Genomic DNA, 19,177 nt, shown 5'->3' with positions numbered 1-19,177 from the left:
TGTCCTACTCTTTGCAACCCCGTGGACTACAGCCCACCAGGCTCCTCTGTCCATGGAATTTTCCAGGCAAGAATACTGGAGTGTGTTGCTATTACTTTCTCCAGGGGATCTTCCGAACCCAGGGATCAAACCCAGGTCTCCTGCATCTTTACCTCTAAGTAAAGCCTATATCCTTATCTATAAACAATACTTACATTTGATTTCTTAAAGGGAGATATTCAGATACTATGGTGCTAAGTGTTCTGTATAGAGGCTTCCCTGGTGGCTCAGAGGTTAAAAAGCGTCTGCCTGCAATGCGGGAGACCTGGGTTCGATCCCTGGGTCGGGAAGATCCCCTGGAGAAGGAAATGGCAACCCACTCCAGTATTCCTGCCTGGAGAATCCCATGGATGGAGGAGCCTGGTGGGCTATACTCCACATGGTCACAGAGAGTCGGACATGATTGAGCGACTTCATTTAGTGTTCTGTATTTTAATAATTTTATCTCAGACATGGATAACTTTACATAGTTAAACGAGAGAATTCACCAAAGACATAAACCAAATTTACTGGTGAAAATACACGTGAGTTATTTTTATAAATAAAACTAACCATGAAAGACAATTTTTTTGTCTTATCACTGTCTAGGCTATTTCAAGTTGTCTTCGGTGCACAAATACCTGTTACCAAAATAACCATTAACTTTATTTTGTTTTGTTTTTCCCCACATCACATGGCTTGTGGGATCTTGGTTCCCTGACTGGGATTCCCCTGCAATGGAAGCCTAGAGTCCTAATACTTCACCGCCAGGGAATTTCCTAAAATAACCATTAACTTTAAAATAAACTTCAACAACTTCCACATAATTTAACTAAACATGGTACATTTGAGTTTAAGTTATATTAACAAATAAATTTCAGGAACTTCCATTTGGAAATTGTGGTGGCAGAAACCACTACATGTTCCATAAAACCAGGTTGTTTTCCTCCTGGTCACACAGCTAGGCTTTATTCCCCAGTCTTCCTTGTAATTAACTGTAGCCTTGAGACACAGTTCCAGTCAGTGGAAATAGGGCAGAAGCAATGTATATCATGTCCAGGCAAGGGCCATAAAAACCTCTCAAAGGTGATGATTCTTTGTTTATTCATCAACTGGAAGCAAAAGACATCAAGACTCTAGAGCAGAGGTTTTCAACTTCAACTCCAAGGCAGGGGTATCAAAGTATGGCCCCTATTACATCAGCATCAACATCACTTTGCAAGAAATGCAAATTTTCAGCACCCCTGCCAGACCTATTAAACCAGAAACTGAGGATGAGGCCCAAATCTTCACTTTACCAAGTCCTCCAGGGGACTCTAATGAACACTAAAGGTTGAAGCCCTGTCTGAGAGGTTAGATGAGCCACACTCATGGGTCTCTGAGTCACAGCACGGTATGCCATCCACTCAATATCATCTTTCTAGTAGTCATGCATGGATGTGGGAGTTGGACCATAAAGAAGGCTGAGTGCCGAAGAATTGATGCTTTCGAATTGTGATGCTGGAGAAGACTCTGGAAAGTCCTTTGGACAGCAAGGAGATCAAACCAGTCAGTCCTAAAGAAAATCAACCCTGAATACTCATTGGAAAGACTGATGCTGAAGCTGAAGCACCAATACTTTGGCCTGCTGATGCAAAGAGCCAACTCATTGGAAAAGACTCTGATGCTGGGAAAGACTGAAGGCAGGACGAGAAGCAGGACAGAGGATGAGATGGTTGGAAGGCACCACCGACTCAACGGGCATGAGTCTGAGCAAACTCCGGGAGACAATCAAGGACAGGAAGCCTGATGCTTCACTCCATGGGGCTGCAAAGAGTCGGACATGACTTAGCAACTGAATAAAAATAACACAGCAGCAAGTGTTACCTTAAATTTATCTGATATATTTAAGCCTGCAATGCAGGAGACCCGGGTTCGATCCCTGGATCGGGAAGATCCCCTGGAGAAGGAAATGGCAACCCACTCCAGTATTCTTGCCTGGAGAATCCCATGGATAGAGGAGCCTGGTGGGCTACAGTCCACGGGGTCGCAAAGAGTCGGACACAACTGAGCAACTTCACTCACTCATTCAAAATAGGGTATAAATGCAAAATTAAGCAGGTTTGTTACAAAACAGAGAGTGAACAGAAGTTTGAAGCCTTTTCTGAAGAGACTTGAGGACAATATGCTAGGTGAAATAAGCCAGTCACAAAATGGCAAATACTGCACGATTCACTTGTATGAGGTCTCTAAAGTAATCAGATTCATAGACACAGAAAGTAGAGTAGTGGTTACCAGGAGCTGGGGGAAGGGAGCAAAGAAGAGTTGTTTAATGAATATAGAGTTTCAGTTCTGCAAGATGAAAATTTCTAGAGATCTGTTTCATAGCAATGTAAATATCTTTACTACTACTACTGAGCTGTGTGTTTAAAAATCGTTAAGATGATAAAATTTATATGTATTTTTTACCACAAAAAAAACAGAAATCACACAAAGACTGCAGGTCTTCTTTTATTTGGATTTCCTAATAAATGTCATCTCTCTTGCCCAAAGCAAGTCCAAAATCTGCTATATGAAAATAATTTAGAGGACCAATCTTGACTCATCACCTAATCAAAAAAAATAATAATAATTAGCTAGTTGTTGTAAAAATACACATGCTTAAATTAAAACTAAATAAAAAATCTGTAACATAATTTTACAGCTTTGAAGATGCTACTTTTTGGCTCTTGGTTTAACATGGTACTGAACAGTAAGCCAGGATAACATTTTCTAGTTCTTCAGAAAAATCAAAGTAAGAGCCCATACAAAATTATTTTCTTCTGATCTTATGCATGCAAGTTTTGAAACTGCTGGTTTTCTGAATGCAATTAAGAATAAAACATTAGAAGTTCTATCAAAAATATACTGTGTATCATCTTTACCAAACTGAGTGTAATTTTAGTGTTTTTTCCCTCCAAAAAGTATTTAGATTAAAAATATGAATGCCTCAGGGTCAAACTACATTAAATAAAAACTAATAAAACATCTCTAGAAAGCAGTTGAGCTACACTCACTTTAAAAATTCTGTATCCATGGGTCCACTTAATTACACTTTTGAAAATTTATCTTAAAGAAATAATCCAAAACACAGATTTAACCACAAAGATGGTTATCACAGTGCTAAGGAAATAGGCTATCATTCAACTATTAGGCACTTGATTAAGTAAATAATGGTACATGCACACAATAAATTAGGCTGACTTTAGAAATCATTTATAGTAAACTTTTAATAACATTTTCAATTTCCTTTGACACAAACATTATAGGAAAGAAAAGCAAAGTAAAAAATAATATATTGTTGGTTCAAGTAAGATCTAAGTAAGCTTTACTTCCCTCCTTGGTAGTCCATGATATTATCTTAATTTTGAACAATAAGCACATACTACTTCATATTCTTTAAAACTATGTATCTCCACTCACCTGCCAAAGTTGGATATAATAAATTATCACCTCAACTATATAAAAGTTACATATGGGGTGGGGGGATTAGGGGTAACTTTAATCTGTTTTTGTATTTATATCTATAATTCACTTCATGACAACACTTCATGACTTTACAGAAAGCACAGATTATTGCCAAGATGAGTAAAAACAAGAATTATCAAGTAAAGATACAAAATCATTTATCTTTTACTTCTAGTTTAACCTTTGAGACATTGCAAGTTCAATCAAGTTAAGTCTGGTCAAAACAACCAGAGTCTGGTAGACAAGATAATCATAAAAGGGTTGACAAAAGTTAGGCGATCTCCAAGGGTATGAGTGGTACTTTATCAAGCATTCTTAATTAATTTTCAAGAATGATTTATCAAAAAATATGCTATTGTTTCACAGATAAGTATATTTTATCCTTTCTTTCTCAGAGTTACTAATTTTTCAGTGACTTCTCAGTGGTAAGAAGTGTTCAGTTCAGCTCAGTCGCTCAGTCGTGTCCGACTCACCGCGACCCCATGAATCACAGCACGCCAGGCCTCGCTGTCCATCACCAACTCCCGGAGTTCACTCAAACTCATGTCCATCGAGTCGGTGATGCCATCCAGCCATCTCATTCTCTGTCGTCCCCGTCTCCTCCCTCCCCCAACCTTTCCCAGCATCAGAGTCTTTACCAGTGAGTCAACTCGTCGCATGAGGTGGCCAAAGTATTGCAGTTTCAACTTTAGCATCAGTCCTTCAAATGAACACCCAGGATTGATCTCCTTTAGAATGGACTGGTTGGATCTCCTTGCAGTCCAAGGGACTCTCAAGAGTCTTCTCCAACACCACAGTTCAAAAGCATCAATTCTTCGGCGATCAGCTTTCTTCACAGTCCAACTCTCACATCCATACATGACCACGGGAAAAACCATAGCCTTGACTAGACGGACCTTTGTTGGCAAAGTAATGTCTCTACTTTTTAATATACTATCAAGGTTGGTCATAACTTTCCTTCCAAGGAGTAAGCGTCTTTTAATTTCATGGCTGCAATCAGCATCTGCAGTGATTTTGGAGCCCAAAAAAATAGTCTGACATTGTTTCCACTGTTTTTCCATCTATTTCCCATGAAGTGTTAGATGAAAGTAAAATAGCATTTCACAATAAATAACAAAGATCTCTCAAAAGAATTCAGCCCACTAACAGTAATAACATCTTCCTAACAGTCTGTATATCTCAAAAATAAGCTAAAAGAAAGCAACTCAATCAAAGCTTTTGGGCCTAAATAGTAACATAAATCACCAAATAAACCAAACTGCTATTTGAAATAAACCTTTAACACAAAGACTGATAGTCATCTGGGTCATATGATTTTAAGATAATTTATCACGGGAGGGAGAAGGTAGGAAGGTTACATAATCTTTTTAGGTACTTTTTGACTATTTTGCTACAATTGGTGGCAGCACATCGGTAGTATAGCAACACTTCAGCCACTAGGTGGCAGGTGAAAAAACAAAACCAGCTAAACATGCAGGTGCAAATTAAATTACTGACTAGGGGAAGAGATCAGAGGTACTGACAACCCAACATTTCCCATGCTACAGCTACTGCCAAGAAGTGTGATTAAAAGGAGAACATTCAAAGTGGAATGGCCTTGCCAGAGTCATGTCTGCAGACAGTCTACTTCTCACCACTGGCAGCATGCTAAGGAAGCTGCAATTTGGACAGTGAAAAGTGAAAGCGAAGTCGCTCGGTCATGTCCGACTCTTTGCGACCTCATGGACCTGTAGCCTACCAGGCTCCTCAGTCCATGGGATTTTCCAGGCAAGAATACTGGAGTAGGTTGCCATTTCCTTCTTCAGGGGATCTTCCCGACCCAGGGATCGAACCCGGGTCTCCCGCATTGTAGGCAGACGCTTTACCGTCTGAGCTACTAGGGAATCAAAATCCCAAGGAAGAGGTCAGGGATGGGACTTGAAAAGAACGGCCCCAGGATGAAGGAAGAAACTCCATTTCTTGAGGTGCAGGAAAAAAATAAGATCTGGGAACACATCCACCCATTACTACCCTCATATTCCACTACCTTATCCCCAAAATACTACCCTCCAGTCTAAAACTTTCTAGAAATACAAAGGATTAACAATATAAGAGTCTTAAGTACACACACACAAAAATAACATTATCTCCAAGAATGTACACCAAAATCCAATGTAGGTAATCAAATTGTAACATAGTAGAGACATGGCTGGATTACAGGAAACTGATGAAAGTATGTATTAAAAAAGGTCTATGTTAACATTAACTGTGTTGGATCGTCTACATGGTAGTTAAAAAGAAAGTTTGAAATTCTGACTGTGCTACACAGGAAGAAAATGCTCAAGCCCATAAACATGAATATCAGATCCATGAAACCAATGTGAATGGAGACAGATGCATCAGTGCACATAGTCTGATGATATCAGTCACTAAGATAAATATAACTAATTCCCCTGAGCACTGATTCTAAGGTTAGGAGACACCCTTCTTATTATAAATTGTCTCCCCATGTACATTAATGCAAAATTTTCAACCTCTCCTCTCCAACGCAACTAAAGGGTTCAACACACTCCTAACACTAACAGTAATTCACTAGGGTTCTCACTATTAACCAGAAGGCATCCCACATATTAAAATTCTCAAAGGATTGCTTGCTGTTTGAAAAAGTACCCCAAGTCTTTGAGATACAGAGTTCCTTCTACTGGGCCTATATAGAAAATGAACTGACCTACTTCAATGAATCTAACAATATTTCTCTCTGCAAATCAAAATTGCTGACATTTTGGTTTTTGTATATGCTCCTGTGTGCTTGGTTAACATAAAGTATACTGGGAATTTACCGGTGCCTAGGACTCTGCACTTCCATTGCAGTGGGCATGGGTTCAATTCTTGGTAGTTGGTTGGGGAACTAAGATCCTGCAAGCTGCGAAGCACAGCCCCCCGCCCAAAAAGTAAGGTACACTGAAAGGCGGACATTTAGCATGCCAACAAACCAGTTACATGTATTTAGTGTGAGTTAGAAGCTATGATACTAAAATTAGAAGTGGAAGTGTTAGTCACTCAGTCGTGTCCAACTCTTTGTGACTTTAAGGACTGTAGCCTGCCAGGCTCCTCTGTCCATGGAATTTTCCAGGCAAGAATACTGGAGTGGGTTGCCTTTCCCTTCTCCAGGGGATGTTCCCAACACAGGGATCAAACCCGGGTCTCCAGCATTGCAGGCGGATTCTTTTCTGTCTGAGCCACCAGGGAACAGAACTTCAATGAAGGTCACCTAATCCAATCTAGTCTAACATTCTCCCAATGAAAGAATGCTTTCTGTATTTCTCACACTGGTTTAATTTGGCTACTTTCTACCTAACCCCTGAGAATTACTGCACTGACAGTTGATGAGGAGGAGAAAGAGTATTTTTAGAACACAGGTCTCTCATTCCTAAATAAAAGCACACTTGAGTAGGGCACTATCAAAGATGTAACAAGACATACTTTACGAGGTAGAAATGGACGGTGAGCGAAGACCAAATATCCAAAAGAAAACGGGCAAAAGGATCTGAAAAGGGACCTCACAAAAGAAATCCAAATGGCAAATAAATTAATTAAAAGAGCACAATTTCAATAGCAATCAGGGAAATACAAATTAAAAACATAAAAGATATTAAATGTTCATCAGAATGACAAAATTTAGGAAGCTGGACAACACTAAATATTGGCACAGGAAAGGACTAATGACAGCTTGAGTACACTGCGGGGAATGTAAAGCAGTAAAACCACTTCAGGAAATAGGCATCATACACATACCCCACCACACAGTAATTTAACTTCTTATTCCCAAAGGAACTCTTGCGTGTGTACGCCAGGATTCATAGTCACAACATGGCTGTTTTCACAGCAACTAAACTAGGAACCACTCAAAAACCAATCAAAAGTATAGAATGGACAAATAGTAATATATGAATACAACTGAATACCATATGGTAATGCAAATGAACAAGCTATAGCTGCATGCAACAATATAGGCAAATTTCACAAATTTATTAAGCAAAAGAAGCAAGAAGAAAAGGAATGCAAATGGATGTCTTTATATAAGATTAAAAAACAGACAAAACTAACTGTATTTCTTAGAGATATGTTCATGTACATTAAATTCTTTTTAGAAAGCAGAAAAATTATCACAAGAATTACAAGAGCTATTTTATGTGAGTGATTACCCCTAGGAGTTATTATCCTTGGGAAGGAGATAATGTGACCTGAGAAGAACAGGGACTTTATGAACAAGAAAGTAATGGTCTATTTCTTGACCTGAATGACGGTTACAAAGATGTTAGCCTTCAAATTGTTCTTCAGACTGTACATAGGTTTCATATACTTTTATATTAGTTGTATCGTATGTCAAAAAAAATGCTGAAAGAAGCAAATAAATTTACCCACTTAAAACTCTGCTCCTGCTGCTAAGTCGCTTCAGTCGTGTCCGACTCTGTGCGACCCCATAGACGGCAGCCCACCAGGCTCCCCCGTCCCTGGGATTCTCCAGGTAAGAACACTGGAGTGGGTACTTATGGCTAATTCTGCCTTTCCTCTAGGACCAGACTGCAATATCATTTCTTAGAACATGGAGTCCATATCGAAAGGAAGTCCCTTCAGGATTTAGTCCTGGACTATCCAATGAATTGCAATGTAGTGAGCTACTAACCACGCTTAGTAAACAGGCATGTGAGAAAACACTTGCAGTTATACAAAGCCAGTATCCTCAGTCTGCACAGTATCTTGGTTAGTGATCCCTCCCTATATATATGGTTTACATTTTAAACATTCAATTATTATTCCTAGAGTTCTCATAACAACAGGTACACTTTTAAACTAAACTTTCTTTTCAATACCTCTGTCCTCCTCAGACTAACAAAGTAAGTTTCTAGCACACATTTCCATTTTTCCATTTCTGCTATGCTGCTTTCAATTTCAATTCTCATTTCTCCAGAAATGAAAATCTTAATAATCAGATCTCATTGCTTCTTCATATATATATATATACACACACACACATACACACACACACACATATATGAATACAATAAAAAAATCAGTTTCCTGTAAAAAAAGGAATGTAACTATTATTTCCTCTTCCTCATTTGCAGTGTAGGATGGTTAGTGCTGGGAAACTGAAACCTGTGTGCAGATAAAAGTCTGACAAGAATGAAAGTACAAAAATAAATGGCTGCCTAAGATAAAAGTCTTAAAATATAAACTAACAAAATTCAGCGATGGAGTAGCTGGAGAAGGCAATGGCAAGCCACTTCAGTACTCTTGCCTAGAAAATCCCATGGATGGAGGAGCCTGGTAGGCTGCAGTCCGTGGGGTCGCTAAGGGTCGGACACGACTGAGCGACTTCACTTTCACACATTGGAGAAGGAAATGGCAACCCACTCCAGTGTTCTTGCCTGGAGAATCCCAGGGACGGGGGAGCCTAGTGGGCTGCCGTCAGTGGGGTCACACAGAGTCGGACACGACTGAAGTGACTTAGCAGCAGCAGCAGCATGGAGTAGCTGTTTTTGCTTTTCTTGTTTATAAATAAAATGTAAAAAGACACTCAAGGAATTTACATTTTTTTAAACGTTTTAATTTTTAAAAACTTTTATAATTCGACTTAGCTGCAATGGAGTGCATAATCTTAAGCACATAGTTCAATGAATGTCTAGACATATATGAAAATGAAAGTCGCTTAATCATGTCTGGCTTTTTGCGACCCCACAGACTATATATAGTCCATTGAATTCTCTAGGCCAGAATACTGGAGTGGGTAGCCTTTCCTTTCTCCAGGGGATCTTCCCAATCTAGGGATTGAAACCAGGTCTCCCACATTGCAGGTGGATTCTTTACCAGCTGAGCCACAAGGGAAGCCCTGGTGTGTGTGTGTGTGTGTGTATACATATATATATATATATATATATATACAGACTTCTACATAATGACTGCCCAAATGAAGATACAGACTTAAAACTATATGTAAAAGGTTTATTGGAAAAGGAAAAAACAAACAAAAAAAAAATCCAAGGTTATAACTGTTTGTCTAAACCAAAATTATTTATTTTATTAAATAAAGTTTATTTTCTTACCTCAAATTCATTCTGAGTACTCTGAACATTGCACCACCTGGCAACAGGTTCAGGCACCACTTCCCAGTCCTCACAGACTTGTTTAAGGATATTCACAAATGTTGACTTCCCAGCAGCTGTTGTGAGAGGAAAAGTGAAATTGAGGAAGGAAACAAAAATGCCAAGATAGTCATCAGCTTTTACAAAATTTATAATAGCAAACAATACAAAAAAGAAAAACATTCAGTTTTCTAAACTCTCTCAGATTTTTTTTTTAATGAAAAGTTAAGAGTCCCTGACCACCTGTATTAATATGCACATCTGTTTGTTAATGTTTTAAGTTTACCAAAGCTATGGAACAGAATTTTAAAAATCCAAGACCTAGATTTACTTTCCTTAGAAAAAACAATTAGAGATAACTTTGTGGGAAGTAGTTAAGGGTATTCTCCCACTTGCCACTCCAGTACTATTGCCTAGAAAATCCCATGGATGGAGGAGCCTGGTGGGCTGCAGTCCGTGGGGTCACTCAGGGTTGGACACAACTGAGCAACTTCACTTTCACTTTTCACTTTCCACTTTCACACATTGGAGAAGGAAATGGCAACCCACTCCAGTGTTCTTGCCTGGAGAATCCCAGGGACGGGGAAGCCTGGTGGGCTTCCGTCTATGGGGTCACACAGAGTCGGACACGACTGAAGTGACTTAGCAGCAGCAGCAGCAGCAGCAGCAGCAGCCCACTTAAGTAAGTCTGCAATTTGGGACAAAGTCACTGAATCTCTAAGAGCCTGTTTCCTCATAATATAATGGAGACTGTAATAACAACACCCTCCTCATAGAAACTGCTGTGATAATAAACTATTACTACAGTGGCAGTCATTCCAGTCTTCAGCATTTTCAAAATTTTCTTCTCTATTGGCTCTATTCACTCTACTTACAAACAAACTTGGGTCTTTCTGATCTAAAACCAATCTAGAAACAACCAAATAAACCAAAAATTAACATAAAGATGCATCTAATCCAGAGTTTCAGGATGGGAAATAATGATTACTATTGTATGATACTAATTATCTTATGACACTCTGGCTAACAGAAATTTTAAAAATATTTTTGCAAAGTACTTCCTACAAGCAATAGCCATGTTTCTGCTGTTTCCCTTTCACAGTTCTGTGCACTCTATCCAACTCCTTAAAAAAAAAAATTGTATGTACTTTACTTCTCCCTGATCATTCACTAGTTTCTTAAATATCTTGGAGGAAAAAAAGAAACCAGTTCAGATGTAACCAAGACATATATTCTCTATTTTAAAATTATCTGGAAATTCATTCAATTTAACAGTAAGGAAATTCTTGACCAAGAATTTGACAGAGTGTAGAAGGCAATGGCAAGCCACTCCAGTACTCTTGCCTAGAAAATCCCATGGATGGAGGAGCCTGGTAGGCTGCAGTCCGTGGGGTCGCTAAGGGTCGGACATGACTGAGCGACTTCACTTTCACTTTTCACTTTCACACGTTGGAGAAGGAAATGGCAACCCACTCCAGTGTTCTTGCCTGGAGAATCCCAGGGATGGGGGAGCCTGGTGGGCTTCCGTCTATGGGGTCACACAGAGTCGGACACGACTGAAGTGACTTAGCAGCAGTAGCAGCAGCAATACTCTTAATGACACCACACCCTTCTTATCTGAAGTTACCAAATGTGATTATATTAGTCATCTTTGGTCGGCATGTTTTCTCTCTCTCTTTCCATATATATGACAAATGAACACACACATAGATAAATCTATTCAAAAAAAGCAACAGCAGCAAAGCTTCCTCTTCCTTATAAATTAGATCCAAAGGGCAAAAAGAACTTACTTTTGACTTGGAGAACTATAATCAAACTTGAAATATTACACAGGTCAATAGAAAAAAAGAAAAAAAAACTGAAGAATTTAAAAGGATCACACAGAGAAAAAAAGGGGATGGGCAATCAGAAAGTAACACAGAGAATAGTTGAGAAGCAAAACATGAAAGTCTTATTATCACCACAGAATAGACAGAAAATCTTTTAAGGATAAACTAGATGATCATCAGGTTTAATCATAGGAAAAACAATGGTGACCACAGATTTCACGTGAAGAGGGTAAACCCAGAAACAATTAAGGCATTTAGAAGAATGGTGCGGAGAAGGCAATGGCACCCCACTCCAGTACTCCATGGGAAAATCCCATGGACGGAGGAGTCTGGTGGGCTACAGTCCATGGGGTCGCTAAGAGTCAGATACGACTGAGCAACTTCACTTTCAGTTTTCACTTTCATGCGTTGAAGAAGGAAATGGCAACCCACTCCAGTGTTCTTGCCTGGAGAATCCCAGGGAAGCGGGAGCCTGGTGGGCTTCCATCTATGGGGTCACACAGAGTCAGACACGACTGAAGTGACTTAGCAGCAGCAGAAGAATGGTGAATGGAAGCATGTAAAATGCTCACCATTCTTTCATTGAGTTAGATGGAGGAAAGGAAGAAAACTGGAGTGGGTAGCCATTTCCTCCTCCTGGGGATCTTCCCAACCCACGAACTGAATCAAGTCTCCTGCACTGAGATTAAGAGTGTCATTAAGAGTATTGCTATACTCTGGCAGATTCTTTACCACTTACAGCTTACTTGGGTTTAGCAAATAAGGCAGAGGGGCATATGAACAACAGTACAAGACCATTAATAAATAGAAATTGACAAAGCCACAGTATCAGGGAAAACTGTGAGGGACATATACTATCCAAATAGCAAACGGTTGTTTTACAGAAATGCAGTGTTACCAGATCTTCAGATTTTTCAAGAGAAGCCAAAAATCGAGATGCTAATGGGAAATCTCAACATTTGTAAATGCCAGTAACTAATTAAAATTTTTTATTTTCAAATTTGAGCAGCCCAATATTGTGTAAATGTAAGCCATGAGTTTGCAACTCCTTCCAGTGTTAAGTATCAGGGAGGTGAGAGATTTAAGCAGTGGTTAACACCATTATATTTGTATATAGAAGGAAAACTCTGGACGAATTTAAAGAAACTGGAGATGGGGTGACAAATTAGGAAATCATTTCAGGTGCTGAGAAGACTAAAAATGCTGGGAAGGAAGTAAATTTCTAGGTATGACACATTGCTTAACTGGATTTAGGAAAGGGAAGGAATTGTGGTATAGAGGTGAGAGGTTGTTCATTCAAATTTACTTTTGAAATGGCTTTGTTCAACTACTTCCTCGTTTTTATATATGGTATTCTATATCAATAAGTAGCTGTGTAAAATCATACTAGTAAACATTTACCTTCAAAGAATGTATCCTAGCTAAGAAGAAATGAGAGTCTGTTACATGGATTTTTCCAACTGTTGTCTCAACACTGGAGCAAAGAAACAAAATGCCCTCCTTGAGGCTGTATTCAGGTTTTTTTATTACTTGCAATGCTGCTAAAGCACCTGTCTGCTTTGCCTTTTTAAAGTACAAGTGCTTTGAACATGGTAAGAATTTTTAAAAATTGCTGTATGCATGAATGGCCAGTACCTAACTTGGAACCAAAAAAAACAAAATCCTATCAAAACAGGAAGCATCAGGCATAAGTTTCCGGAGGTAAGAAATAGAGAAGAATCGGAAGTTCTCTTGTATCTTGTAAAATGACATCTGGATTAAGAACAGAAATAGTAGTGGTCTTTGAATCATAACCCAATGTTCACTTGTATATTAGCTGGGGAGTGAGTGATCCATGTTGCCAAGATCATTTAAAAACTCTTTCCTTGTACTTGAATGTTTACAGCAACTTTATTCATAATCTAAACACTGGAAAAAAATCCAAATGTTCACAAGTGGAAGAGAGAAACTGTGGTATACCCACGCAATGGAATACTAGGAACAAACAAACAAAAAAACCCTACACAAACACACAGATATAAGCAGCATGAATAAATCTAAAAGCATTCGCTAAATTAGAGAAGCAAGACACAAAAGGCTACACACTATGATTTCATTTACATGACATTCTGCAAAAGGCAAAATTGTCAGGAATAGAAATCACATCAGAGCTTGTCAGGTGATAGAAATGGAGAGAGGGATGACCACAAAGAAGTACCGGGAACTTCTTGCAGTGATGGAGATGTTCTGAATTGTGATCCTGGTGGAGGTAAAACATTATTATGTGTGTCAAACCTCATAGAGCTCTATACCTAAAAAAAGGATCATTTAGCCTATGTAAATTGCACCTCAAGCACTGACATATAGACACATCATTAAAAACAAACGGAACAAAACCATTCCCTTTGCACGATCCCAACTAAGAGGCTGAAAAGGACTCCAAGCGCGTCTCACAAGGCCCGGAGGCCTAGGCCCGCAGCCAGACGCCCAGGGGCTGCGACCACCCTCGGGGCATGGGAGGGAAGCTAGGGAGGGCAGAGAGGGGTGCTTTCGGAGGCAATTTAGGAATTCGGGGTCGCGTCCACAAGCGCAGGACCAGACTGGGAGGAAAGTCCCCCCCGGAGGAGTAGCAGGGATGCGGCGAAGGGGCGCTTCAGCCCCCGCAGCCGCGACTACCCCTGCTTTGGGACCAACATCTCCCGAAGCCCCTTACCGATGTTCCCTTCGATGGAAATTTTCTTGATGCGGGTCCCCTCAGAGCTGGCTGCGGGAGACGGGCAGCTCCTCTTGGGTGGGGTGGCCATGCCTTGTCCTGTTGGCAGCCCCGAGAGCTTCAGGCACGGAGGGCTTGGAGGTGGCCGCAGGTGCGCGCGCCGGGGTTCACGCCGCCGCGGAACTCGCCTTGACCCGCAGGCTGGAGTCTCTCCTGTCCCAGACTCTCCGGCCGGCGGATCGGCGGGTTTGATTTTGGCGCGCGGAGGCAGCAGCCGATGGGGGAGGGACCGCGGCGTGGCCGCCCGCCCAGCGACGAAGCCACGCCCCCGCCCGCCCCTAAATCGGCGATCCCACCGAGGGCCCCTCGGCCGGCACCCGCCATAGGCGTGGCTCCCGCGTGCGCGCCCTGCGCGTCGGGTCAAGCGGAAACAGGGGGCGGGGCCGCGCGCGCGCAGGTGCGTCTCTTCCCAGAACGCGGCGGGCGTTCCCTGATCTTCCGAGAACCCAGGGCGGGCGCCGGTGGTGGAAGGGCTCGCGAGGGTGGAGGGTTCCGCCTCCCCTCGTTATCGAGGGCGGCCGGACTTTGGGGAACTCGCTTGTCCCGTGGGGCTTGTGGTTTCTGAACCTCTGGACCGAACTGGTTGAGCTTGAAGCTTTGAACTCGTCAGGGGAGAGGTAGTGCATAGTACAAAGATCAAAACGGATTATCCTTGTGCTCAGCCTTCGAGGGGAAGACCGTCATCAGACCAGGTGGCGCTGGGCGATCCAGTCCTCAGAGAATGTATTGCAGTATTATTGCATGCCAGACCTTATTTCGAAGGTTTTTCGTTGGTTAACTAGCATCAAGTGCCAGAGGTCCTACTATTTATCAGCGAGTAATCCCAGGGATGGGGGAGCCTGGTGGGCTGCCGTCTATGGTGTCGCAGAGTCGGACACGACTTAAGCGACTTAGCAGCAGCAGCAGCAGCAAACAGGCACTGAGGGGCTACTTGTTGAAAATCTCAAAGTCAGTGAGTGGAACTGGGATGGGAATTTACGTATTTAGATGCCACACCAGAAGAAGCCTTTATCTCTCATATCTTGGTTTGGATGCCCCGTTTACGCTGAAGGGGAGCAGATATGCCACCCCCAAGTTGGCCACATTGGCGTATTATTTTGAATTAAGGACACTCTGACTGTCCTTTGTTCTTCCTGGAAACAGGAGCTAAACCTCTGCTGTGAACGGTACCCTCCGTGTACCAGGAGGGTAGAAAGCACACTTTCCCCCAGAGATTGGGAATTTAGGGCAGAGAAGGCTGGATAAATAAAACTTGTTACTGCTTTATCGACTTATTACACAAAGCCAACTCTCCTTCATCTTGAGAATTCTTCACAAATTTATTGTTTGTCTACAAGGTATAAAGGCTTCGTGCTTTAGTTATTTCATTTACTCATGTTTTTATGGGGCATGCATTGCATGCATGCATGCTAAATCGCTTCATGTACGACTCTGCGACCCCATAGACGGCAGCCCACCAGGCTCCTCTGTCCACAGGATTCTCTAGGCAAGAATACTGGAGTGGGTTGCCAGTTCCTTCTCCGTTTATGGAGCTCCCCTTTGTAATTGTTTTTCTCCTGTTAATCTGTCTAATGTCAATTTAATTATTAGGCTAGCACCTAAGAGGGAAAATTTCTCCACCCTACAGTGAGGTTTCTGTTCAGCGTAACAATAAGCTTAACTAATCTTGCATGCCTACACCCTGGCCGGCTCAGTAGTAAAGAACCCTCCTGCCACTGCAGGAGATGGGGTTCCATCCCTGGGTCAGGAAGATCACCGGGAGAAGGAAATGGCAACCCACTCCAATATTCTTGCCTGGAAAATCCTATGCACAGAAGAAACATCTTGGGCTACAGTCCGTGGGGTTGCAAAAGAGTCGAATATGACTTAGTCACTATATAACAAAGCAGTTAACAAACGCATATTGAATTTTTGAATGTCTACATACCTTCCATGTCGTCTTATAGATGACTCCTCTTTGTTTAGTCATTGACTAGCTGAGGACAAATGCAATATAGAAACGCCCAGAATTTGTTTTTAATCATGATAAAGACCTAATAAACAGGCTACTCCCCAGTCTAGAAGTTCCCAAGTTGAAACTGTTCACAGAAACCATAAATAGAATGGTGAATCCATTCGCAAAAAAAATGGGGGGTGGCAGAAATCAAAATGTAATTCCATGGTGAACTGTAGGATGGAAACAAAAATAATTTTTTGTCAATTCCCTGTGTTATCTCATAATGGTAGTACTTTATGTATATTACTTTTTGTTTATCCCCATAGTAATACATAGCAGGATTCTAGAAATGAGAAAGGCCTGAATATGTGTCACTAGGATGGCTAGGAAGCCGGGAAGCTACTAGGTTTTTGTTCTGCTTTTGTTTTGGTTGCATCCTGCAGCTTGCAGGATCTTAGTTCCCTGACTAGAGACCAAGCCCAGGCCCCCAGCAGTGGAAGCCAGGGAATTCCCACTACTAGGTATTATATATTCCATATCCAAGCTTGAGGGGAAAATCATGAAATGGTAAGGGCTTTGGCAGCTACTGGAGAGAATAAAGCAAGGTGAGTCTCTAAGACCTTCTAGGAGGAGGAAAGTAGAGCTCAGTCCCATATGGATTGGATAAAGATGTTTGGGGTTGAGTAGATGGAGAAGACTCTTAAGAATCCCTTGGACTGCAAGGAGATCCAACCAGTCCATCCTAAAGTAAATCAGTCCTGGGTGTTCATTGGGAGGACTGATGTTGAAGCTGAAACTCCCAATACTTTGGCCACCTGATGCAAAGAGCTGACTCATTTGAAAACACCCTGATGATGGGAAAGATCGAAGGCAAGAGGAGAAGGGGACAGAGGATGAGATGGTTGGATGGCATCACCGGCTCAATGGACATGAGTGTGAGTAAACCCTGGGAGCTGGCGATGGACAGGGAGGCCAGGCGTGATGCAGTCCACAGGGCTGCAGAGTCCAACATGACTAGGCGACTGAACTGAAGAAAACTTTAAGTGTGTTTCTTCCTCCACCAAAACAAAATGAAAGTAAAATATATATAAACAAAAATCAAAACCTCTATAGTGCAGTGACTGAAATATTAAACACGGGAAACTCTGACATCAAGTTCATTATCTCCTCCATAACCAATGGCTAACACAAGGAAGAGACTAAAAAAAAAAAAACACTCTCAAAAGTTCTCCCTGATTTTTGTCCACAGTGTCTTACCTGAAACTCTAGTAGTCAATTCAGTTTCAGAATTTTTAAAGTTTTGGAATTTAGAAAAGAAAAAGTCACATATTACATGATGTAACCATTCCTCACCCTCCTGCAGAAGTGTTAAATACACTAACATTTTGCAGTGAAACATCAGTTTTCACAGTGAAATAAAGACTGTTAATCTCAGATCAGGTTCAGTTTGCAGTGAACTGAAGAAAATACTTTGTTTTCTGAACTTTTCAGATTTGGGAATTACAGATAAAATACAGGGTATTAGAGCACTCAACCAGGAACAAGTATGCTACCATCTTAACTCTTGCCAGAAATTTTTCTACTCCTTCAATTTAGGAATTCCTTTCTCCTGCAGGAATGCTGATATAACTAAAGAATGAGACGGGGTCTCCTGATAGCATACAGGTTTATTAAGAAAACTCTAAACCAACTGAGAAAATGAGAAGGCAGAAAAAATTAAGTGGTTATACAACCCATGCATTTGTGTATACCCACCCAACAACTTCTGTAAAAGGATGTTTATCAATTGCAGCCATGAAATTAAAAGACGCTTACTCCTTGGAAGGAAAGTTATGACCAGCCTAGATAGTATATTAAAAAGCAGAGACGTTACTTTGCCAACCAAGGTCCGTCTAGTCAAGGCTATGGTTTTTCCCGTGGTCATGTATGGATGTGAGAGTTGGACTGTGAAGAAAGCTGATCGCCAAAGAATTGATGCTTTTGAACTGTGGTGCTGGAGAGGACTCTTGAGAGTCCCTTGGACTGCAAGGAGATCCAACCAGCCCATTCTAAAGGAGATCAATCCTGGGTGTTCATTGGAAGGACTGATGCTAAAGCTGAAACTCCCAATACTTTGGCCACCTCATGCGACGAGTTGACTCACTGGAAAAGACACTGATGCTGGGAAAGGTTGGGGGCGGGAGGAGAAGGGGACGACAGAGAATGAGATGGCTGGATGGCATCACCGACTCTATGGACATGAGTTTGAGTGAACTCCGAGAGTTGGTGATGGACAGGGAGGCCTGGCGTGCTGTGTCATGGGGTCACAGAGAGTCGGACACGACTGAGTGACTGAACTGAACTGAACTGAAACTTGCTTATAAATTTCTCCTATCCACCAACCCAAATCTCCCGCACTGTAGGCAGATTCCTTACCATCTGAGCCGCCAGGAAAGTCCAAGAATACTGGAGTGGGTAACCTATCCCTTCTCCAGGGGATCTTCCCCATCCAGGAATCGAATTGGGGTCTACTGCATTGCAGGGGGATTCTTTACTAGCTGAGCTACCAAGGAAGCCCTTTAATGGTCTACAATGAAGAAAAAATATGAAGATAAAAATCTTGGCTTAATGGAAAAGGCAACAATTATTTTGCTAACTATTCTCATAGGAATATTATATTTAAACAAAAATAAAAGCACTGGCCTCAAGGTCAAGCATATTTAGGTTTTTAAACCCTAGTTCTCATCAGTGACTTCTTCAGTTTCTAAGCTTTAGCTTTCTAGTATAAAAAATATTGAGATACTAACTTCCAGGGTTGTTGTGAACATTATAAAAAATAAGGTCTAAAAATGTTCAACATATTTCATAGATCTTCAATATTTCTCTAGGAATGTATGCAATGTGGGAATACCTATAGCAAAAATGAACAGTAATGTGAAGTCAGGATTCATGGCCAAACATAACTATTTATTATTTTTTAAATAAACATTCAATTTCTTCCTTAAAACAAAACAAAAAAACCTAGAAATTAAATAGTTCCAATCCCATCACA

General features: G+C 41.1%; 1 protein-coding gene across 1 annotated transcript in view; it reads right to left on the bottom strand.

Moving 5' to 3' along the window:
* The window catches only part of DCK (deoxycytidine kinase), a 28,621-nt gene extending 14,086 nt beyond the window's left edge, over positions 1–14,535 (bottom strand). Inside the window, exons 1-2 of the mRNA XM_055434983.2 lie at positions 14,151–14,535; positions 9,591–9,706 (exon numbers count right to left, since the gene is read on the bottom strand). Coding sequence (XP_055290958.1) covers positions 9,591–9,706; positions 14,151–14,241 — 207 coding nt within the window. The 5' untranslated portion in view covers positions 14,242–14,535. The remainder of the gene's footprint in view (positions 1–9,590; positions 9,707–14,150) is intronic.
* Between the last annotated feature and the right edge of the window lie 4,642 nt (positions 14,536–19,177).

Source organism: Moschus berezovskii, chromosome 5 (genome assembly GCF_049115385.1).
Source record: "Moschus berezovskii isolate FMDL1 chromosome 5, NW_MosBer_1.0, whole genome shotgun sequence".
In the NCBI taxonomy this organism is placed as follows: Eukaryota; Metazoa; Chordata; class Mammalia; order Artiodactyla; family Moschidae; genus Moschus; species Moschus berezovskii.
The sequence above is the reverse complement of the archived record's forward strand: the minus strand, read 5'-3'. Positions and strand labels throughout refer to the sequence as shown.